At 34.5% G+C, this 24457-nt stretch overlaps 1 protein-coding gene across 3 annotated transcripts in view; it reads left to right on the forward strand.

Moving 5' to 3' along the window:
• LOC102066112 (heparan sulfate glucosamine 3-O-sulfotransferase 1) overlaps positions 1-24095 on the forward strand; it is a 48965-nt gene extending 24870 nt beyond the window's left edge. For all 3 annotated transcript variants that reach the window (XM_026799644.2, XM_026799643.2, XM_026799642.2), the window contains 2 exons: positions 14409-16770; positions 17815-24095. In XM_026799644.2, the coding sequence (XP_026655445.1) occupies positions 14522-15451 (930 nt within the window). In that variant the 5' untranslated portion in view covers positions 14409-14521 and the 3' untranslated portion in view covers positions 15452-16770; positions 17815-24095. The remainder of the gene's footprint in view (positions 1-14408; positions 16771-17814) is intronic.
• Positions 24096-24457: the final 362 nt, after the last annotated feature.

A 24457-nucleotide genomic window follows, 5' to 3' on the forward strand; every position in this document is an offset into this window, starting at 1 on the left:
TCAGTGAGAATGGCCCGAGTCTAGAACACAACTCACAACCTTGTTGTTATCACATGCTCTCTTGAGTTTAATCATTTAATCATGTTGTTTTGTGCCCTGTCACCTATGGAATCAGAACCATCTGAGTTCCTAACTTTCTCTAACTAAGTGAGCTTCTTTCATTTTTAACATTTGCAGCCTTTTCCCTCTGGAATGAGACTCCAACCTGGCATGCTGCTCTGGTTTTCCTTGTCCTCTGTAGATCCAAATTTGCCTTTACTTTCAATGTAAATGTCAGACTGTATGCTCTGATTGTATATTTCCTAGTCTTTACTAAATTAGTGAAAGGCAAAAGTTGGGTTTTGAGATTAAGAGTGGAAACTATGGTCATTTAGTTGGAAATGGAAATTTTATTCTCTCTCTCCCTCTTTCCACAAAACTCAGTAAACAAATACATCCAAATGCATTTAAAATTATTTAAACTTTATTGATATTAAATTTCTTTGAAAAGTATCTTTAGTAAGTTTTTAGTCATATTTCTGTATGACATACCTCTGAGGTATTATGAAGCTAGAAATGCAGTTTTCTCAAATTTATCTCTGTTTCACCTGCAGCTCTTGCAAAATCCACTTTTATAGTAGATTTTTTATATAGGAAATTTAATACTGTATTTTGAAATGCAATTTAAAATGTCCTTTTTCTTTGTTGGTGGTTGCTTTCTTTTTGTTTGCATTATATAGATCTGCAGTAACATTTAGTGGCGATGACACTCCTAGATTAATTGTGCATTGTTCAGAGCATATAACTTTGTCAGTTTTAATTTCGTTGCCTTTTTGTTTCTCTGAAATATGTTTTGTGAACTTGTGAGGGAATGAGCAAGAGTTATCTTAGTTCATTTATCTAATGCAGCAGTCAAAGTACAGACTCTGCAGTTTTATACTATCTCCTTATATTGACAAATTATTTATGCTTGAAATCTTTTGTTGGCAGCCACCTCTGAACTCCCTTTTCCTTTTGAGAGTGATTGACCAGAATGAAACACGCTGTTCTAGTCACTCTGAACCATTAGTTTACCCAAATGCATTCAAACTGTGCTGTCATTTTCTCTTACTGCTTTTGCATACTAATAATGTGCTGGCCTTTGTCCACTGCTGTGCATCCATCTGAAATTTTCACTGAGATTTTTGGGAGCTTCATAAAGAATCCTAAGGGTAGGGCTTTCCAGGAAGTCTAAAGGATCTAGGTCCATCTCTGATTTGAAATTCAAATTTCAAATGCATCAGTAACTGAAGCTCCTTGGGCTCTGAATCTCTCAGCCAGTATCTTTTCCTAAAGAGATGTCTGGTGCAAGCTTGTGAATTAGCTGGATGTTGAGCATTTCCTGTGCATTCCTACACTTTGCTTTCTGAGCGATTTTATTAATCCATATTGAATATTTGCTTTTTTACCCTGAAACTAATAGTGAAGTACTTTGTCAGAAGGCCAAATAAACTTTGTCAAATACTTTTTCACCCCATGTTATTTAGCTTGCATGACTAATGGAATCCAAAAGCAGTATAAAAATTTTGCTCAGCAATGTAGGATATGTGTTTGTTCATATGGGAGGGAGGCATAATCTAAATAAATTGATTTAATTTTAGCATATCATCACTCCTTTCCATTTTCTTACTAATTTCAGTGTTATTTCTCTCAATTTACATCAATGACCATGACATTTTTGCTATTGTACATAGGCTTAAAATATCTCTCAACATGTGGGCTGATACTGCTTGGTATTTTTTCAGCTCTGTGGTTTAAAATCTCTCCAGAACACCTGGATATATTTCTAAACATGCATAGTGATTAGATGTTTTCTTTATTATTCAGCAGTAGCAATGCAACTCAGCATTTCAATCTTAAGGAATTAATTTTATGGTATCCTCCATTCTTCTACCACCTGGACATTCAGGGTGTTTGAATTTGCCTTTGTTATATCACTACAAGGTGAGAAATACAATTCTGAAAAGCACAAGATGAGGAAGAGAGAGGAAACTTTCAAAATTTTCATAACTTTGCTGTTAAGCAAAAAATACTATGACTGATTTCTGTGGGACTAGAATGAGACCTGCATAAATGATCCTGAAAATTTTCACTCTCAAGGCTTGTCTTCGAGGGAAAATTACTGTGAGAAATCTGAGGTGTAAATTATAAAATACATTAGCTGCTGAACATTAATGCCCCATGTGAATAAACAGAGTTTGAGTAAGTTGCTCTGTTTGGAAAGCAAGTAATCAATTGTAAATTCAAACTCGATCTCACTTTGTTATGACATAACTGCACAAGTTATGTTTGATCCAGTCCCCACAAGAAAATGTGAAACCTGAACTCCAATTAATACAATTTCCACTTGAATCTACTGCAATACCATCCTTAACCTTTGCCTCTTTTGCACCTGCACTATAGTAGAATCTAAATTTTCTTAAGGTTTAATATGTTGTAACAAATCTTAAGTTCTTCTGCACTTGAACGTTTGATCCTGAACATGTTTCCAGTGTACACATTTATCTATTTGCAATCCACTTTTATGATCTACATTTATCAGCATCTGCTTCATTGCTCACAAACCCACATAATTTGAATTCTTTAATTTGTCTATATTATTTTCTATTGCTGTCTGTTCTATATTTCTCTGTGTGCTATATATATGTGTGTTTGTATTTCCACAAATATAGAACATCACTAAAATTATTAACAACCTGGTTTTTTCCTACAAATGCTCAATTTTTTGCTTTTCATCACTTCCCTTGCTTTCTCCAATCCTTTACTCTTTCACTACTGGCTTTGTGGTGCATTTACTAGAAGATGGTTTTGTGTTATAATTTAAAGTACTTCACATTCAATTTCTCTTGCATACTCACATATACACAGCAGATCATGATGTTTTATGGAATAGGTTGGACTTTGTGATTTATTTCTCCTGGTATTTTTATATGTGACTGAAATATTTCCAGAACTTGAATGACAGTTATATCAGCTACATTTTTTAAATGTCAGAGGAAATAGCTTTATTTTATTGCTTTTTTTTTCATGTTATGCCCTAATTTCTATAATTTTGGTAAGTTCCTTAGTATAGGAATCATGATTCTTTCACATTCAGTAATTGAATCCCTTATTTCTCACACACTGACAGATATTGTTTGATCCCAGCATCTTGATTCTTATCTCAAAAATTTGCTCTGAACTGTTTATTATCTAAAACACAAAGTCACTTTTTCTGTTGACTATAATTCCTCTTAAGGTATTAGTAGTTGTAATAATTTTCCAAGTCTATCCATATCTCCTCCCAGGACAAAAAACCTTCCAGGGGAAATTTAGCCTTCTCTTAATATTAATGTTCTTTCTGCTTGAAATTGATAGATGCCATTAAGAATAAGTGGGACATGAATGTGAAAATGTTTTAGCTAAGAAATATCAAACTACAAATCTAAGTTGAAAATTCAGCATTAAAAAAATGAAATAATCTATACAATTTACAGTTTCTGGAAGAAATGCTATCCTCCCTTGCGAGGAAAAGCTATTATCAGTGCTTTAAAACAGAACTGGCATCAATAACCAGTATCTTACATTGCATACTTGCACTACCTTTTTTAGTATGCTATAAACAGGAATAACTATTCCATATTTTATAGCTACAAATTAAATTTCAAATCCAGATTTATTTTCCCTTGTGATCACATATTTTAAGATAAGAGGAATGAACACTCATAATCAGAATGCAGAAAAAAAAATCCTTTATTGTCATGAAATTAAACATGATGTTGCTTTAAATAGGAGTACACATTTCTCACAAACTGGGCTCAGAGGAAAGAGTATTGTAGCTATATTTTCAAAGCACTATATGTGGCAGTGGCCAAACACTGAGATACCAAATCCTGAGAGCAGGAGGATGGATAGTTGTGTAAATAAATTGGAGATTCCACCAGAGATTCTCTTTTCCTAACTAAATTTTCATATGAATCTTTCCAAACTACTGTGTGAATGTGAGGCTTTTTTCAAAATATTAAAGTTCTTATGAAATGGTACAAGGTTTGGACACAACATCAGCTGCAAAGAGGGAGGCTGCAAATGTCTGCAAGAGAATCTTTACACATACTGGCATATGTTTCTTCCCTCTTGCTGAGCTGGAAAATTGTTGTATCTGTGCCTGAGAGCAGGCAACCTTCAGTGGAGTTCTCAGCCATCCTAAAATGCAAAAAAAAAGCCTCAGGTGCTCAAAATCTTTAAAAATTGCACCACAGTTTATGTAGTGAATTAAGATTCTCTAGTCCCAGCTTCAGCACTATCCAATTCCATTTCCATTTTATTAAAGGAATAAACTCCTATTCTCTGTGGTAAACAGTAGCAGAAGATCGGTCTGATTTTATGTGGTTTTTGGCAATCTGATGTGAAAGTGTTGGTTTGGTGCTTTTTGCTTTCTGGTTTTTATCTATGAATCCCACTGGACTTGTAAATTAACTGGTATTCACATGGTGACATTTGTTCTTCAAAACATTTAAAGTAGCTGCTGAGACAGCCATGAAGGATGCTGCAGAAAATCTGCTAGCAATGTCCTGTTAACTCTGCAAAAACTCCAAATGCATTCCCCAGAAGAAAAAATATATTCAAAAGTAAAAGGTACAGTGAGATAGTGATTTTCTTTAAAATTGCACCATGGGTAGGGAGTGCTAAGGGTATTCATGGGGCAAAGAAACAATGATCAGGATACACAAGATGTTTATTTTATGTTTAAAACCACCACATACTAACACCTACATCTTTGCTTTATATAGCAGTGTTGTACTGGTAATAGATAACAGTGAAAAGAGAAATGAGTACTGATCATCAACTTTTCTTTTTTTTAGTTTTCTGAGAAAAAAATAAGTGGACTAGAATAGTATGGAATATGTGGCTCATAAGCTATATAGTAAGTGGAAAAAATTAACTGCAGCTAGAACATGGATCTAGGATCACAAAATTGATCATCTCCTCCTACAGAAGAAGTGAAGTTTGAAACTAAAATAACAAAATTTGGTGCTTTGAGGATTTTTCTCTTTTATTTGGGAAGGAAGGAGACACAGAGAGAAAATGTATGATAATGGAGGTACCTGTCTCCTCTATGCTACTTTGAAGGATTGGTCCTTGGGGAAATGTCCAGTTATTGTGGCACAATGAGACCAGTCTGCTGTCAGACTGTGTCTACTTGAGGAGCTAAAATCAAGGGATTAGAATCAATTAAAGTACATGTGTTGTACAGCCTACCTAGTCTTAAGAGAATGGCTTTGAACATTCTAACTCTTTATTGCTCTAATTAATATGCAGTTAATTATGAGAATATATCAGAGCCCCTCCCTACCTCTGCCTCTTTCTCTGCTATAGGTATTCCTAACATCAACTCTCTGAATACTGATAAGAGCATTCAGATTTGAGGTGAAAAATATGAAAAGGTCATTATAAGATACCTAGGTGCAACAGATGTTTTCCAAATTGATTCTACATATTCAAATAAAAAATTGCTACTAAAAAAATTGATTATCATAAACAGCAAACACAGTATTTGAATCTGAGAGCAACTCTTACCATGCTTTTATTTTGTGTCCGACCACATCTATTGTAGCTCTTTCTAGTTAAAGTTTCTGATGTTTCTTTCTCTCACCATTTGTCACAAGTCTCACAAATCTGAAGTCCTAAAGTCCACATCCTGAATGTATGTGATAGCTCCTAAATATAATTTTTACCTTTAAGACTTAGGTGAAAATTGACAGAGCTTAAGGGTGCCAAAAAATTGCTGTAGGCACTCTCAGCCATCAAAGAGCCTTTCTGAGAAGCTGTAATTGATTTGAAATGAAGCAGCACTAAAGGAAAAGTGTGGAAGAGGTGTTTGGGTGCACCATGGCTCTGAGCTATGGGGCAGAAGTGATGCTGTGTGCTGAGGAGCATGCTCTGCTGGAATTCACTGTGCTGTGGAATGCAGTGGCGTAACAATGGAAAGTGTTTTTGTGAGGACGCCTTAAACTTGTAGATGCAGAGGATGTTTTTGCACAGGGAAGTCGTCATAACAGTCTGGACTAAAGAAAAGGAATTGCTTTGTTTTCCACTGAAGTGTAGGAATTTTTGACATGTGCCTAAATCTTTGGTCTTACTACTGGCATGAGTTCAGGTTTGGGCTGTACATCAAAGTTTGAAAAATTTGGACTGCACTGAAACTTTCCTAAGGTCTGTCTTTCCTAACTAAAAAGTGGAAAAGACAATCAGGTAGGACCCTAGTGAATCTCAGAAGTCCTGGAGAAAATCATTAGAATTTTGTGGTATTAGATGTCTGCTCTCGGACTCTTATGAGTGGTGAGTATTCTTTTACTGTACTTTAATGTGCTACTTTGGCACTGGAAAAAGGTTTGGTAAGGAGCAAGGATCTGATTTCTGATTTTCCATAATAGCCAGAAAATAATCTGTCTTTTACTTACTCCATATGTTCAGCCTGTCATCTTTGTCTCCCAGTACCAGCCTGAGGAGCAGTGTGAGAGACACAAGTGTTGCACTTGGGGCTGTTTTATGTGTTTTATTCCAGTTGTCAGGCATTTCCAAATGTTCCCTAAATTGCTTTCATTCCTGCATCTCTACAGCTATCTGCTGGGCTGAATGTGCACATAGCTTGATGATGGATATGTGTTGAAGGCATCGAGCTTCAATTCAAGAAATGTTACATCTATTTCTTTTCTAATATGTTTGCCTGTTCTGTATTGCAGTCTATTTGCCTTCTTTATTAGCAAGAATTTGCTTACCAGTGGAAGATGCAGTTTTGACCAATATATTTATTTTACTGATGTATTTTTATTTATTTTACTAATATATTTATTAATCAGTGTTAAGACTTGGTAAGAAATTGCTCTCTATGGTCCCTTCAAGTCGTACTTGTTTGTTTACTTTGAGAAAAGATGGACTATGAGGTCCTTTCAGTTGAATTTGCCATCCTGACCCTCTGAGGAATTTTTTCCTTTAAAAGACAGGTCTCTAGTAATTCCTCTGCATCAAATTCTAATTTTATTTCCTAAATATCTATGAGTATTAAGTTATTCTTTGTGAAAAGGAGTGGGGGAAAATTAATAATATTCAATTAATTATACCAGAGGCAGAGAGGCTGAAGTTTGACGTTTTTGCTGTACTGTAGAAATACACACAAAAGCTACTTATTAGCCACATATCATTACATCTTACAGCTTTATAATTACATGACTACTGCTTGTTTGGCTGAAGAACTGGCATGGCATCTTTGTTACCTCAATTTATATTAATTCAGATGCTTAATTAACAATTAGAGGTGTAAGTTTAATTCAACAAAATGCTAATGCAATTCCATTTCAAATATGCCAACGTGATAAGTAAAATTGGCCTTCTCATCTGTGCTAATCTGATCACTATGCACTCTTTGCATCTTAATAGGACTGCATTTTTATTTATGTCTATTTACAAGTATCCCTAGAATGTACCTGGTTTTATGTGCTGAGCATATTAAAGATCTTTATGAAACTGTAATTCAACGACTTTTATGTGGAAGGTTTGAGTATGATATTTTTCAAAGATACCATAAAATATAAGTGTGTAAACTGCAGCTGTAGAAGGTTTATTTAGCTCAGAAATTTATTAGTGTGTTTATACTGTATATATTACTGTTGTGCTACATATTTGCAGTCAGAAAATGAATTAGGAAATGTAATGCTAGCCTTAGGGAAGCAAACTTCCTTCAAAACTCCTATCTGCTAATATCACCTGCCAGTGATTTAATGGTGTTTATAGTTCATGCTAACATTTCTTAGCTTTCCTTTTTATCCATTATAGTCTGTGTACCGCATAGAAGCCTGCAGCCAGCTGCTGCTACTTTGTAGCTCCTACCATTACACACCAAATAGCTATTTCCTTTTTTATTCCTTTTTTTTTTTAAATTCCTGTAAGGTAGTAACTGTTGGCTGTTATAAAACTGCAATCTCATTAGAAAAAGCTCACACATATAAATTCACTGCTGAGATTAGGACTTTAAAATGTTAATGTCTTTGTCTTTCTTTGTGCCAACATATATTTTGTGTTGATGCTTAAAGAGAAACCTTTAAACTTTTTCATTACCCAAAGAGGTGTTACAACAGCAAGGCAGCATTTCTGGACAGTCTGTGAGTTCATGGGTTTTTAGGTACTACCTCATTTAGGAAATCTTAGTGCATCTCCCTAACAAAAATATGCCCATAGTTTGAATAAAATGAAAGTGAACTAAATTCTTAAGTGCCTACAAGACTCTTAATCAGCAATATGAACTGCTACAATGTTTATTTGGCTTTGGGTCTGTGGTCCTTTTTGTACTTTGTCCTCTGCTCCTTGTATGAAAAGAGATCACTGAGCTCAACTTGCAGCTGTTTACAAAAATTTTACTTTCTCTTACTTTACTCTTGCTTTGGAGCAGAGCATAAAAGCGTGGTAGAGAAGTTTCATGCCATATAAAGGGTTATCTCTCTGGGATAACTCTCCTTTCCCACATAGTCTTTAGTCTCATGGAATAGGCAATTTGGGATTTTTCTGAATGAAATCTCATTTCTAGGGCACAGCTCTAAAGTTATTCAATTGGCCCTGATTGGTGTCATTCTAACATAGACCTAAAGTAATTGCTCTGTTTGTAATAAAATTAAGACTCACAATTGTTTCTACACAGGAAACTTCTCCAAAATTTTTAAGTTTTCACACTCAGAAATGAGCTCTCATTGTCCCCTAAACTCTACATAGGCATATCTCACATGGGTGGATAGAAGTAGCTGAATTGTTTCCTTCCAATTAATATTAAAAAAGGATACTTTTCTGTTCAACCATTGGACATGTGCCAAGTATTTTCAAATGTCCATTATTTCACAAATTACATTATAATCAGAATTAAGGTATTATGAAGAGGACTTTTGATGATAGTATTATTTCTAACATTTAATGCTTAGAATTAATTGACTTAGTCATTACGTTATTGGATTTGAATAGATTGATACTGGATTCTCTTAAGCAATGTGTCCTATATGCTCTGGATAATTCATTTTTTTTTTACATTCTGTTTTTAAAGAATGTATAAGCTATACTGAGTGCATTTGCATTTGCTATGATATGTAACTTATTCTAGTTTTACTGAAGGAAAACCACCAGCCTAATTTCAGATTCCAAAACTTTTAGAATTATATTTCTGTTGTTGAGAATTATTCATTACATAACCCAGTCTGTATAGGGATACTTTACATGGGTCTAACTGACATCACATTATGATTGTCCTTCCATAAATTTCTGAAGCTGTTCACCTTATCTGACCTTTGGGTGTGAATATATTTAGGCTGGAATTGTTTTTTTTATATTGTCAGCATTAGAGATGTTCTTAATTATAGAGATATAATTGAGCTGTTCCAAGTTTGTGTGCCAGTAAGCCTTAACATGTTTGTATTGTACTCTTCTCAGTGATTGATCTTTGTGTCGGGATAAGTTTGTATCTAATAGGAGTTAACAGGAAAAACTGTACCCTTTTTTGAATCCCATTATATTTTTAAAAATCAAGACAAAAATTGGTGCTTTGTTATATTTGCTCTGACTACCCCCCATTGCTGCAGTTTTCAGTCACCAACAGAAGTATTTCTGCACAAAAGCCTTGAAACAACAAAATCCTGAGTTTGTAGTTAGTACTTGATTCTTTTTTTTTCTTTTTTTTTTTTTTTTTTTTTGGTGAGAAGCAAGTGGAAAGAAGCAGCTTTATTTAAAAAAAAATATTTTTATGCTGAAACAATGAGAAACCTCTTTGCTTTTCAGTTCAGCATGTAATCCAGCTATAAATTGTCATAAGGGTTGGGAGAGGCTGCTATGAAATGGCATGAAGTCGGAATTGAAAAGGGAATTGGAAGGAGAATAAGGAGAATTAGAAGCCCTGGGGTTTTTATTCTTGGTTGGACTATAAAGCTGCTATGTGACCTTGAGCAGATTAGATTAGCCTGACTTTCCCAAGCATTTGCACTCCTGAACTGGATCTATCCATTGGTCTGCTGCAATTTCCTGTAAGGTGGGAACGGTGCCTTAATAAGGCGCAGGCAGTTCATTAACACAGAGTGCTGCAGAATTCTCCAATGAAAAGCATTACAGGCACTGTAATACAGGAAGTACTATTAGGAACTAATAATGTTATAAATTAGTAATAATATATGTAGGTTTACCCAACGATTTTGTACTTTACCCCAAAGCAAGATAAATCATAAGACACTTGGAAGTTTTTACAGAGTACAATGCAGCAGTTAAGGGTGTTTAGTACAGGTCTGTAATATTAAAATGATTTTTCAGCCAGCATAACAGCTTCTCAAGTCTAGTCTATGTTTTAAAAAATAAAAGAAACAGCAGCCAAAGGTACTATTTACTTAATTAGTCCTTTCTGCAGCACGAATTTCTTTCTGAACTACATTTCTGCTTAATAAGTATCATATCTGTTGATGTTCCTTATGTTACTGAACAGCACCAACACTACCAAATAACAGGAAAAAATGGTAGTAAGGCACTGTAATTCTGATCATGTCATGGGGTTAGTTTTACAAGAATACTTTCAGATTCTTCATTGGTGCAGTGCACCAATGTAAAATATATTGTTTTCATTATAAAAGGCAGTTAATATCTTCTAAAAATGTAATTGCATAAAGGCATAAAAGCAACACAAAAATTATTATAATAACATTCCAATTATATGTGATAAATCTGCTTTAAAACCTTTACATTTGTGTAGCAATTATAACCTAACCACAGGATCTAAAATCTTGGAGCTCCACTGAAATCAATCAAATATCTTAGGCCAAAGCTGAAATGTTGTTGTGATAGAATTGTTCCCAAAGGCAATTTTGATCTATTTAGGAACCAATTTTACAGCACATTTTGAATTTGGTTTTTTCTGTAGTATTTCCTGGGTAAGGATTTTTCCTAGCAATGAGTCTAAGAAATTTTTAAAACAACTAATTAATTTGAAAACTGGTTAAAATGGTTAATAATTAAGTTTAATTATTCTTTCAAACAGTACTTCAGGTCACAGAATATGCAGAATTCCTTCTGCTACTTGCTGCCTGAATGTGTCCTATAGAGAACTTCTGATTTCAGATGGTAAATTAAGCAGACTCTCACTCATATCAGAAGCGAACCTGAGAATATTCTGGAAGACCAATCTTTCCTCAGTGATAAGTATGATTTTCTCATACAGCTTACAGTCTTTTTTGGGTTTCATTATTTGTACCTGATTCTTAGGTGTACGAAACTAGAAAACTCAGGGATGAAATAATGTTAGTGTGTTTGAATTATTTAAACAAAATTAAAAAGAGAATGTGAGAATTTTTTCACCTGTCACCAAATCTAGGAAGAGCACATCTCTGTCTATACTAGTGCAGAGTCCCAGTATGAAATACTTCTCTCTTTTTTACTCTGCTTTTAGTTTATTCAAGAGAAATTCCTGCTTCTTTCCTCTTCCTTTCTATTTTTTCAATTTAAGCTGTTAGCCTAGTTAGTCTCAAGAATACTAATTCTCAAGAAATCTAAAAATAGTTTTCTTTCAAGTTAAGTAAAATTGCCTAAGATACCTGTCTTGAATCAGCTCATGAAACTGTTTCAAAATGGGATAGTTCCAGAATTTAAATCAGATAATGAACTGTATGTCTCCACCTTGGTATTTATAAGTAATCCCTTGCTTGGTAGACATTCAGACAGGTCTTCCCTTAGTTCAAAGTACTTGTAATCTAATGTATAGATGTGTAAATGCATTTATAATGTATAACATGCTGTATTATCATGAAAGTGGTAAATTGAGAAAACCTGTAAGATTTTTATAAAAACAATTCCTCAGTCTTCCTGGAAGAATTTTAATTTAACAATGAAGATTAATAGAATGCAAACTAACACTGGGATTTCAGAATTAATTTCAGGTTAAAAGAATGATCAACTGCTCCCTTGTCCCCTGCTCCCAAATCCCAGCCTGCTGGCATCACAGGGCTGGAAAGTTGCCATGGTATCATATATTGCTACTTCTGATACCATCTTATGCATTGCTGTGCCTTTCCTCAGATTGAACTGTTCAAGAACCTTGTGAATTGTGTAAAATTTGGCTGGAAATTCTTAAAACAGAGTCCCTTCTTTGAAAGCTGGCATTCCAGGAATCATCTGGGGTGCGACGCTGCACCTGTCGTGCTGTGCATCCGAAGGATCTTTCCAAAACCAGCATTAGCTGCCATTATTGTAAAATGTATTTTAATCCTCAGCAGCACTGAACAGCATGGTTACCGCTTCCCAAACTTGCCATCCAAAGGAATAGTAACTATAAATGATTTTGGTATAAACATACCTGTTCTTCCCTCCTGTGACTGCCATAGAAATTCTCACATTCTTTCCTCTTGGGAACTTCAAACAGAACTTCTGAGTGAAGTTCCTAGTGGAAAAAATGGTGATCTTTAAAATGAAACTTCCTTTCAAGTTCCTAAAGAACAGCATTCCACTTTGTGATTGCAAAGTAAATTTGTACTTGGATTTTCCAATATTTAGTAATCGTATACTCTCTCTTCCTATTGAAACTATGCTCTTTTTTGAAGAAGCAGTTGCCCTTTAAGTCTTGCTCAGACATAACAGGGAATGTTCTCTGCAGATTTCTTCACTAAAGGTCATAGTTTATTTTTTAAATTACAATTTTAGGGTTAATATTTGCTATATAACTGTGAGTTTAGTGCTCGTTGAGGCTGACTACAATCATTCCCTAGATATCCAAGAAGCTGGAGAAGGTTTCAATAAAATTTAGAAAATAGATTTAATGAATCTGCTGCATTGCCTAGACTGTTATTATCAAAAATTTTAAGTCTTTAAGCCTGTAAAGTAAGACTCAACATAAACAATTTTTAAATAGAAATACTGAATGCTTTTCAGTGCCATGACAAATGGGAATCAGCTGTGTTTTCTAAGGTTGTTTCTAAGAGATGAAGTACTGTGACCAATATGTTCAGAAACAGACAGTGAACATTGGAGAAGGAGCTAAGATTGTTACATTTCTGAGACTACTTTAAAATATGTGCCATAATTCAAAATTATTCCAAAACTGGTTTTGGCTTATTAAATAACTGCTGCTTCACTGTACAAAACCCCTTGTTTCTGCATGCTACATTGAAAACAAAACAAGAATGTAGATATATCCCACAAATCTTTAAATCATGTAATTGCTCAGAAATTGAGTGAAACTCGAGTCCTCTCAAAGGGAATTTGTCCTGTAGGATTTTCAGAGTTAAAAACAGGCAATCCAAGCACAGTGGTGCAGGTGTTGCATTGATCTGAATTTTTTATGACTGTTGTTGTGATGGCAGATCCATAAGCAATCTGTTTCAAATATTATGTACAAAAGTTACCCAGGAGTTCTCAAATTTTAGTTACACAATTACATAGATGTATTTTTTTCATTTACATCTGCACATGCACGTACCTGCAAGCCTCAAGTTTTTGCAAATTTTGAAGATATTTAACATTTGCCACTTCTTGAAATGACCATATGCAATGTGGATTAAGTAAAAGAAACTGTTCAATCTCAAGCAGACTTGCCTCCCTGCAGAAATCTCTCAGTGACCAGAAAGCATCAGGATATGTCTTATACAGAGCTTTGGAGGAACTGCAGAATATTATCTGAAGACCTGATTTTGCCCAGATTTTCCCAACACGCATATGACTGTGCAGCGCAACACTTGGATAGTTACAGAGAATTCATCCACCCTGCATCATTTATTTTTCCCACACTGATCCCACTTAGCCACTTTACTTTTGTTTGACAGAGTTAGTTTTCTGCTCTAATGGGCACCGATTTCAAAACTTTGCCTCTATCTATGTTTTGGTTTTTTGTATCTAAGAAAACAGAATTATTTTTGTGTGATTCATAGCTCACTAAAACCCAGATGGTGGCACCATCATCCAGGTCTGTTATTTATATGAGAATATACTATTCTAGCAGGGAATTTGGGGAAAGGTGTTGACGTTCAAATATTCTTTGGAATTATTGTTATCATATGGGGTACAATATTTATAACAAGAGATGTGCTATATATGGAAGATAATTAGGAAAATCAAAGCAAGCAACAAATGGTCAGGATTCAAAATCAGGTAAACAATTCTAATCTGCTTAGAGGAAATAAAAGTTGTTGAAAGGTTAGTAACCATCAATGGTCACTCATGGTAAGGAGAAAAAAGCCCCAACACATGGGACTTTCCTGTCCTTCTGATATAAACTCAGGAGAAACAAATAATTTCCTTATTCATTTCCTATTGGTATCACAGATTAGCTTTGTGAATTGAATTGTGTGTTGAATTTTTTAACTCGTGATGACTTTAGAATCACTGATTTGTCTTGTTTTATTTTGCAGATGCTTCAGAAGCTTGCTGTGTGTTTACCACGGGTTCTGCCAACCAGAGGGGACTCACCTGTTCTTTCATTAATTGAGCAAAACATTATCTTGAAATAATTATTCCTCTCCACATGGCCTTCCTACTTGTGTCAGCTTATCTTCTGCTGACTCATGCTCGGGGTGCTCCTGTTGAGAATGGGGCACTGCTGGAAACACTGAAGTCACAAGTGGGATTATTCAGCAATAAAAGTGAGCACTATTCAGCACAGGTAAGACCTCCTGGCACGAGCAGACAAATACCTCAGACAATCATCATAGGAGTTCGTAAAGGAGGGACCAGAGCTTTGCTGGAAATGTTGGATATTCATCCTAACATTGTGGTGGCAGCTACAGAAGTCCACTTCTTTGACTGGGATGAAAATTATGTAAAAGGAATAGACTGGTATAGAAATCTGATGCCATTTTCTTATGGAAATCAAATTACAATTGAGAAAACACCAGGCTATTTTACATCACCACAGGCTCCAGGAAGAATTCATGACATGAATAGCTCCATTAAACTGCTGCTCATTCTAAGAGATCCCACTGAGAGAGTTATATCTGACTATACCCAAGTGTATTACAACAGAGTAGAAAGTCACAAGCCTGTTCAACTCTTTGAAGATATTGTTATTAAGAATGGAGTACTTAATACCAAATACAAAGCTATTCAGAGAAGTCTATATGATGTCCATATGGAAAAGTGGCTTAAGCATTTCAGTTTGGATCAGATTCACATAGTGGATGGAAATACTTTGATCAAGGACCCTCTTCCTGAATTACAAAAAGTTGAAAGATTTCTAAATCTTCCATCCCGAATTATGTCTTCTAATTTTTATTTTAACCAAACCAAGGGATTCTACTGCATCAGAAGTGATGGGAGGGAGAGGTGTTTACATGAATCCAAAGGACGTCCCCATCCTCTTGTTAACAGCACTGTTTTAGACCAACTCTATTCTTACTTCAGAGAGCACAATGCAAAGTTTTACAGGATGGTTAATCATTCCTTTGACTGGCATTAACATTAGAGGTCAATGTTTCTTTAAAAGGCCCTGAGACACACTTTCAGACATATCTTTCTAAACTGTAAAGACTTGTATTATGAGAATTAATACACTGGTTATATGCTTCATTGGAAAAACACATCTGTTACTCATGGAAAGGGTACTCTTTATGGTGGGAAAAATAAGTTTTATGTATTTGTATGATTACTGGGAGTCATATTCTGATCTTCTTTGTCTCACATGCAAATACATTAACTTCAGCAAACTTAGCAAAGGTGTATCTCTACAGGATTTCTGCTGTTTTGGAAAAATGCATCTACCTGTAAAAAATGTAAATATTGGAAATAGTATTATTCTGACTGTTCTGTATTTTTTGTTGTTAGTATTTTTTATATCCCACATGATAGTGGTGTTGATTTATAGAATTTTTCATAAAATAAGTTTAAATTGTATGTTAAAATAGGAGCATACATAGTAGCTCCAATAAATAAATCATCATCTTTAATATGCTGAAGTACTTAATTAATAATAGAAGGAATCTATTTCACCTGTAATTTTGAATAGGTGAGCTAGAAGCTACTGTCTGTATAACATGGGTATTAAACCACACTCTTACTATCTTGTGTTTTCAAAAAATCTCCAAAGTAAAAATATAAACTGTTTGAAGGAGGTTAAAGTGAGGGTTCTGAATGTAAAGAAATTAAAATATCCCAGGACCACTAATATTCTATACACTAAAATAAAAATCAATGCCAAAAAATATTAATGATTAGCGAGTGACTGTGCAAATATTTGATTGCATAAATTTTATCACTTTGTTTTTGAATGGAAAGGCTCTTAGTACTACCATATGAATTATGTTTGTACTCTCTAATTATTCTATTGTTCTCTTGACTTTGGTTTCTATTACCTCTATTGGCACAACGGTTCTTGTTAAAAACAAAACTTATTTACTTGCCCCTGAAGCATGGTGTAGTTTTATTTTGCCATTTTTGGTGCAGACCATGGTATAGTCTAAACTTTAAAAAAACCTCTTATTGTGTTACATATCTCAGACACAGTGTTCAGCACGACATACTCAGGTTATTTGTAAGAACCACAACCATTTCTAGCCCTGCATCAGGATTTTATTTTCAGTACTTTTTAACAGTATTGTGCTGATTTTTCTGCTTTTTCATGTAAACAATTTATTACATATCAATACCAAAGAAGAAAATCAACTCTGAGCATCAAACCCAATGAAGATCCTGCATCTCTGTCTTTCTACCTAAGTCACTGCTCAGCCTAAAGGAGAGTGTATTTCTACCGTGGGATTGTTCCCCTTTCCAGGCTAAGAGGTATGTATTGCAGGGCTGACTCTTCGCTTTTAATACCTTATGAGTGGGCTACTTAGGCAGGTAGAGGTATTCTTCTGAAGCTGGATAGAATCAGACTCTATGTAGCAATATCTTCCACCAAACATTCTCTCAAAAAATGCAAAATGTTAAAAATGATATAATGAATCTTATTCTTTAGCTGTTCTACTACTTGTTTATGTATATATGAGAGAAATCATGCTGTATATATGAGAGCAAATTATTTTCATTAACATATAATTAATCTCTGAAATTACCTTTCTGAGGTATATTTTCTACATCCCTGATTTCTACAGATGGTGGAAATTGTCTTTTACTTCTTCCACTTTTCTGAGATTGTGTCTTCTTAATCATTAATATTGATTAGATGTAGACACTAAGAAATACAATGTCAAATAAGAATCTGTGGAAATACAAAATTTTTGTTTCAAATTAGTCAAGGAACAGAATGTTTATGCTGCTCTTCTACCATCTCTACAAGGACATTGCATAGGTAAACTGTAATGACTACAGCTGTGCAGTCTAACAGTGTCTTCTTTGTCTTTTGTCAAGTAAAAGGTTAGACCAGAAAATGTCTGAACTCTGAATTTACAGTGTGATTCTATATCAGAATGGCTCTTTCTATTTTGTGGGCACAGCACTTTAGTCTGATAACAGAACACCCAAATCCAGATTCCCAGTATTGTCTAGCATGGCTGGTTCTTTCTGACCAATGCAACCTCAGTGATAAACAAAACTCCTTCCAATTTCAGAAATACATTAGCAAAGGAAGCAACATAAATGCAGCTTATATCGGACAAAAATATATTACTTTCTCTTTCCTATACATTCTGAAAATCTACTTTTCCTATTTTATTTTTTTCTTACAAGAAGCAAATTTGAAAACAATGCATACTTTAATAAAAATTTCAGGTAGATGCTAGTAATTGAAAAACTCATACGTCTATATGCCACATAAAATTTCATAGTCTTCCAAGAAAAAGGAAGGGGGAAAATTCTAATGTCTTTCTATATTTATGCTTGCAGGCATCAAGTCTTTCTCTTTCTTCTCTGAAGTTTTCAGCTAATCTTTAAATGAGCTGAATGCAGGAGCACCAGTTAGCAGAAGCTGTATGCATCTTTGAAAATGCAAGTCCCTTTCTGGAATTTACATTTCAAGGAGAGCTGAGCTGTATGGATTAGTGATGCATATATCTGTTTGATTTGTTATCACTCCTCATTCCTCTTCAGCATTTTGGGGACGAACAGAGTTGATGGAATGAGTTTAATATTATTTTAGAGTTTATTGATATCATGAGAAGGATATAAAGTATTAATAAATATATGAATAAAATCTGGATGAGGGGTTGGTTTGGTTCAGTGTGGTTTTATGTAAAACAAGATTCTCACCAGAAATTTATTTTAGTCAGTGGTCAAAAAACCTGCACCTCAACCTCTGCAAAATAGAGGTTAGACTGCATTTTTACATTGCAAACTTTCAATCAGTTTCTCATTTGTGGTCTGAAAAATACTCTTTCATGTTGTCCTGACCTTTTCCATTCTTACAGTCTTTAAGAAAACCCTCCTTCCCCTCATGCTTAGGAAGGGAATCAGATCAATTTAATATACAGTCCACTGAGCCATACTTGAGTAATAGTAAAATAAAAAGTTCTCAGTTATTGAAACTTGGAATTCAAAAGTAGTCAATTTTTTGGAAAGACCTGAAGGCTTACAATCAGTATGCAGATGTTATTAACAAGACAGTTCACAATTTAATAAATTACATATATCTCATGAATTTACACAATTGATAGCAAACCAGAAATTACTTTTCTCTAAAAGAAATTATCATCTCATAATCTGATACTCAAGTGTTGTTTGCAAAAGTAAATTTCATGTTGGAAGGTCACTTGAAGAAGTCATGCAGTTTTTCAAAGATCTTTGGGAGCATCTGGAACAGATGATATGTGCAAGACTACTGCAGAATTTATGATGGTTTGACTGGCTTTTGATGTTGTTTTGCATTCCAGAAATATGAACCTTTTGTTCCTTTTCTTTTTTAGTAAAAATGCCATAGTTACAGTTTCATTGATCTAATATCACAGAGAATTAACCATATCAAGCAGCTGTAACTGAATCTGTTTAGCCACAATGAGCAGCACACACTTAATGTCTAGATGAGTCTAATATCACCTCTTTTTTTTTTTTTTTTTTTTTTTTTTTTTTTACTATATATATTATCTATAGTACATCAAATAAATTACTGGGAACCTTAAAAGCTAGGATTTTGCCCCCAAAACTCCTAGTACTTAACTAATGAGGAAGAAATTAGGAACTTCCTCCATTGCACTCTAACTCATTCTTTTACCAGGAAAAGGGTTGGATTTTTCCATTGTATCCCCCGAGTCCAGGTGCTCAAAAGCCTTGGACCCTGGCGTCTCGTCTTTCACAACTTAGCCCTTAAAGCCTGGCATTTGGAGTCCCTCTTAAAGGATATCTGTTAAAGCAGAGACATTTTTTTATTGTAGAGAACTTTACAGAGGGCACACACATTGCATGCTGCAGCACATCGGCTCCTTTCCTGTCCTCTTGACACAAAACTGATACTCCTATAAAGACTATCTTTTGGAGACCAATCACACTGACGACTGTAGGGAAGCTTATCCACACAAGGAGTTCTCTGCCTTTGTGCACATCAAAAAGAAATTTTAAAATTAAATTGCTTCTATCAAATTTGACTTCTATTTGCCTTTGTCAATTCAGATGTTTTTGTGAGTTGGATAAAAAATATAATACTTTTATAATCCCTATAATTTCTTGTTTTATCTATGTGGTCAAAACCAAAAATATTATTTATCAGTTTACTTACACAGTTTAACTGAAAAAATTAAAAAAGAAAAAGAGAGACTTACCCCAAAAACTTTGATTCATAGTAAGAATTGCAGAATAACTTTTCCCTTATGAGAAAGGAAAATTTAAATTATTAAAGTATTATATTATTGTAGATTATTATTTTCTGTACTTGTGGATTTGGTCTTAATTTCTTTCAAAAGCTTGAATTTTGTCATAAGTGTGTAGACACGTTGGAAATAAAATCAGTAATAATTTGCCTAGAACATTAATCATTGCCAGCAGTAAATGAACAATATTTAGCTACTGGCCAAAGAGTTTCCACTTTGATTATTTCAAGTTTCAATGTGACTTTATAAATTGTTTTGCTATTTTGTAAAACTAATTTAAAAGTTAGAAGCAATGGTGACTAAACAGACTCTGTAGTATCATTCTGTGATTACAGAGGAATTGTATTGTCTTCCCTTTAAGGTTAATTAACAGTGACATGAGCTTACCACAATTCCTGAAAACATTTGGAAACAAGACACTAACAGAACTGCAATGTAAAAATTAGTCCATGAAGGTGAATCTGCTACTTAGGGGAAATACAACAGATTAAAACAGACTGATAAAAATAATAGTTTTCTGTGAAAATAGATGTGAGAAAAAACACAGACTCTCCCGTATTAGCCCATGTAACAGGTACTATGAGGTCTGTTTTCTGATTCAATATAGTTTTACACTTTCACATTGTGTATTATTTCAGTGCCATTACAAAAACCTCTCACTAAATGTTAGAAAAATACCTTCATGTAAACTCTCAACCAGGGATACAGCTTCTCTCTCAAAGGCCATTTCTCTAGTATTATATTGTTTCCTCTGAGATAAAAAGGTGGTTTGAGTCACCCTTCAATAAAAGTAGAGAGTTATATCAGAATTGATATTACTTTAATTTGCTACAGTTCTCAGTAAAAACCACTTCTAAATAGGGACAGATAATAGCTTAACAGTCTCAGTATTTTCTCTCTCTTCATTACATAATACAACTATGTTCCAATTTTTCTTATTCTGATGAATGTTAGACTAAACACATTGTCACTCTAAAGCAGTGCCTTTTCGATTTAAATCAAGTGGCAGTAATTAAGGGGAAGCACAGATAATTAAGGAGCCATTCCCTTTGCCACTCAGGCTGGGTAAGGTTTTCTTTTTGTTCCATCATGAACTTTGTTAGGGATGTACCAACCAAACTTGCAATGGGAAAAAATAAGACAAAGGCAACTAGAACAGGATAAAACAGGAGCTGAAGGCCTTCTTCTGTGAAATATTTGTTAACCCAATATGGCACAGTTACAACTGAAAATTATGACTGGCCTTGTAAGACAACGCACAGGACTAGGATCCTGTTTCAGGGATTTAGCTATGTCTTCTACATGTCTGAATGAATTTTGTGCTCATTAGGCTATTGGGAATATACATGAATATACATTTTCAAAGCACTATATTTCACCTTATCAGAAAGTCCTACAGTGCTGTAGGACAGGTTGAGTATATTATGCCTATCCTTGGGTAAAATTCTGCAGTGATACCCTGTTAAATTGGATGGGAAATGATAACTGTCCTCACTAAACGCTGGGCATTTTAAAATGCCTTGGAAATGCCTTATGGAAAATCAGCAGCACTAAATGCAGCAGGTTTGTTGCTGATTTGACTGCCAGCCTAGAAAAATGCTGTGCAGCTGTCATGAGAAGATTGAGGATAGCTTTTCTATACTCTGCCATGATACAAATCTACAATTCAAGACAAGTGATGCAGATGGAACTCTGCAAACTGTGGGAGGGCAGTGCTGCCTCAAGTGAAGAAAGATTAAGGGCTCATAAACAGCATATGCTGTAGTTACACACATGCATCACACACAGCTTACAAAACACACTGACTCTAAAACAAAAACAGGTACAAGCTACAGCTGGGCACTAAAGTGGTGCTGTTGAAGGCATACCAAGCCAGAGGTAACAGTTATATATGAGCAATCTGTAACTTTTTGTCATATTAACTATGTGTTTGCCAGACAACAGTGTTTATGTGATTGAAGTTCTTTGTCATGTGTACATATGACATAATGAATAAAACACATGTATAGATTAGCTGGGGAAAAATCAGCCAGTGGATGATATACGTAGGGCCTACGTGTGCACAGGAAGCACACCAGAACACAGTTCAAGCAAACTGCCTTTCCTGCTTCTAAAAACAAACTTTTTTAAGTGTGTGTGTGTGTGTGTGTGTGTGTGTGTGTGTGTGTGTGTGTAAAATCCTCCTCTACACTTTTTAATAACAAATGTGGAATTTTAAAATTCAAATGCATCCAAGAATTTGAAAATACTTTGGTTTCAGTGTCCTAAATAAGGTATTACCTTTCGAAAGTTACTACATCTTTAGCAGCATTACAACACCATCAACTTCTCATTTAGTTCTTTTATGCCTCACACTGCCCCTCTCGTCTCTCCCTTGAAAACATGTTTTCATAGGAAATATCTTTTTTTGCCAGCTGATTTCAATTTTATATGGGTGCAGTTCAAAATATGCATCACTTGCATTAAAGATACAAAGATTAGGCATGGGGACAGCCAAGCCTTCTTCCAGATAGGTGAGAAAAATGGCCTATGAAATATAACTATGGTAACTTAACATGGACATCTGAATCATAGTGAGCTGTGTGCCCCAGACTGGAGAAAGCAGGGCTGTTTCAGCAGTCAAACGTCAGCTTGCAACAGTTTTTGAGAGCTTGGGAAGAGTGGTTTCCCCCTCCCATCAAACAGAGGTTCAGGCTTCAATCCGAGAAAAATCTTTTTCTGGTTGGTAGAGTGCCTGTGTGGAAATGGGTGATCAGGTGCCTTTCTACCCCTCAAATCACCCACAAGACAGATTTTTGCCAAATTGCAGTATGTATTTCATTGGTAACAGCAAACTAACTTTGGAAGCCACTTTTTTTTTTTTTTTAAACTAGGTTCTCTATTATTTTTGTGTAAAGCACTGGTTTTCACAGATGGTAACTATGCTACATAAATAAAGCTACTCAAGTAAATATGAATAAAATATACTAATCTGGCTTTCTGTATCTACTGGATACAATGAGCCAGAAAATGCAGAAGCTTGTTATCTGTCTTCTTTGAGTCCTTTGTCCATGATTCTTTTTTATCAAATAAGAATTGGGTACAGTTCTACATGCTTGTATGACTCCCTACCCTGATCATCTGTGTATTATGATCAAAGGGAATAGGATTATGTTACCTCACTTTAATGTTAAAACCCTGAATATTTATTTCACATAAATGCAACTTTCCTTACAGTCATCCACTATTTGAATTTCTCTATCTATAAATTCTGTGTTTGATTTTGTTGTTTTTGTTGGGGCATTTTTTCATTTATTAGTGAATTATAGCTTTTCTCTTTTATGGAATAAATAGTTTTTATCTTAAATTGAGCTTTCCTGGTCTGAAAACAGTAATTGCTGAGACATATACCCTATGGTTTGCAAAAATAAATATATGTTGTCTCTCTGCTGTTGTTACAATGTCCGGGAATCAAATTAAAAAATTGCAAGCGATTAAGACAAAAATAACAAATCCTAACACATCTAGCATGCATAATTTTAGATATTTTGGGAGGAGAGATTAAAAAATCACCTTCCATTTTAAAAAATAAGTGTTTATTTGGTATTTAACAGAAGCATTTGGATTCATATGTTCCACTAATGTAAAGTGACACTGATGACAGTCTGCTACAGCGACTGCAGTAAAACTACTCTAATTTGTGTTAAGAATCCAGCCTGAAATTTATATACCTAGAGAATCCTACTTCAGTCTTAGGCAGCTGATAAACCAAATTAAGTAGCTGTAATTTTGGAAACATAAATACTCTCATCACCTAATACACAAATTAAACACTTTGTGTCTTGCCAATATAGAAGCTGCTTCTCTACTAGTTTGATTTTTCTGTAGAAATTCTAGCCAGTGAGTTAGTCAATGACAAGCAATAAAATGCAAGGAGAGGAGGGGGGAGAATTCCTTTATTTGCATCGCTGGCCTCATTCTGTCAACATATCACCCAGATTGCTGGATACACACAGAGATACATTCTGGCAATGCTAGGAAGGGACCTGCATCTCCTGCTGTCTATTTCAACTTATTACTAATAGGATGATGCTTCTGGCACATCAAAAATAAATTAATATTGGATTAATTCACTTCAAAAAGGTGTTAAGAAAACATGTTGCAGATTCATTCATCACAAACTTGAGACAAATATGTTTTTAAAAAATACCATAGTAATTATATTTACATGTATAATTGCCTAAAGCTGAGCCAAATGACAGAATATATTCCAACACTTCGCAACATGCTCTCAATGCTGATTAAGCCACCAGTCCTTAAAATAAATATAGCAATTTCAATGCTAATGATAACAGAAATTATTTTAAACTGTTTTGTTTTACTTTAGAAAGTGTTTTATTTGAATTACTAAAATAATTTTTTATTGCAGTTGATTCAAAGTTGTGTTCAGTTACTATTTCTTTACTCATCACTGATGGTATTTAGATATCTTTGAATATCAAGAAATACAGAGCAGCAGTGCTCTTTTAGTGATAATAAGACAGGCAAGGACAACTGTCAAACTTTACATTATTGCCTTAAATGAAGTATTGCTTGAAACATTTTACAAGACTATAGCTAACCAATTTATATATAGTATAATGCAATACCAAAAGTAAGAGCAATAGAAAAGTCTGAATAAATGTTTTAGCTTTTCCATTACCTCATTGATAGGAAGATTATCATAAACAAAACACATGGGAGCCTGATTC

The sequence above is a fragment of the Zonotrichia albicollis genome, chromosome 7, assembly GCF_047830755.1.
Source record: "Zonotrichia albicollis isolate bZonAlb1 chromosome 7, bZonAlb1.hap1, whole genome shotgun sequence".
Classification (NCBI taxonomy): Eukaryota; Metazoa; Chordata; class Aves; order Passeriformes; family Passerellidae; genus Zonotrichia; species Zonotrichia albicollis.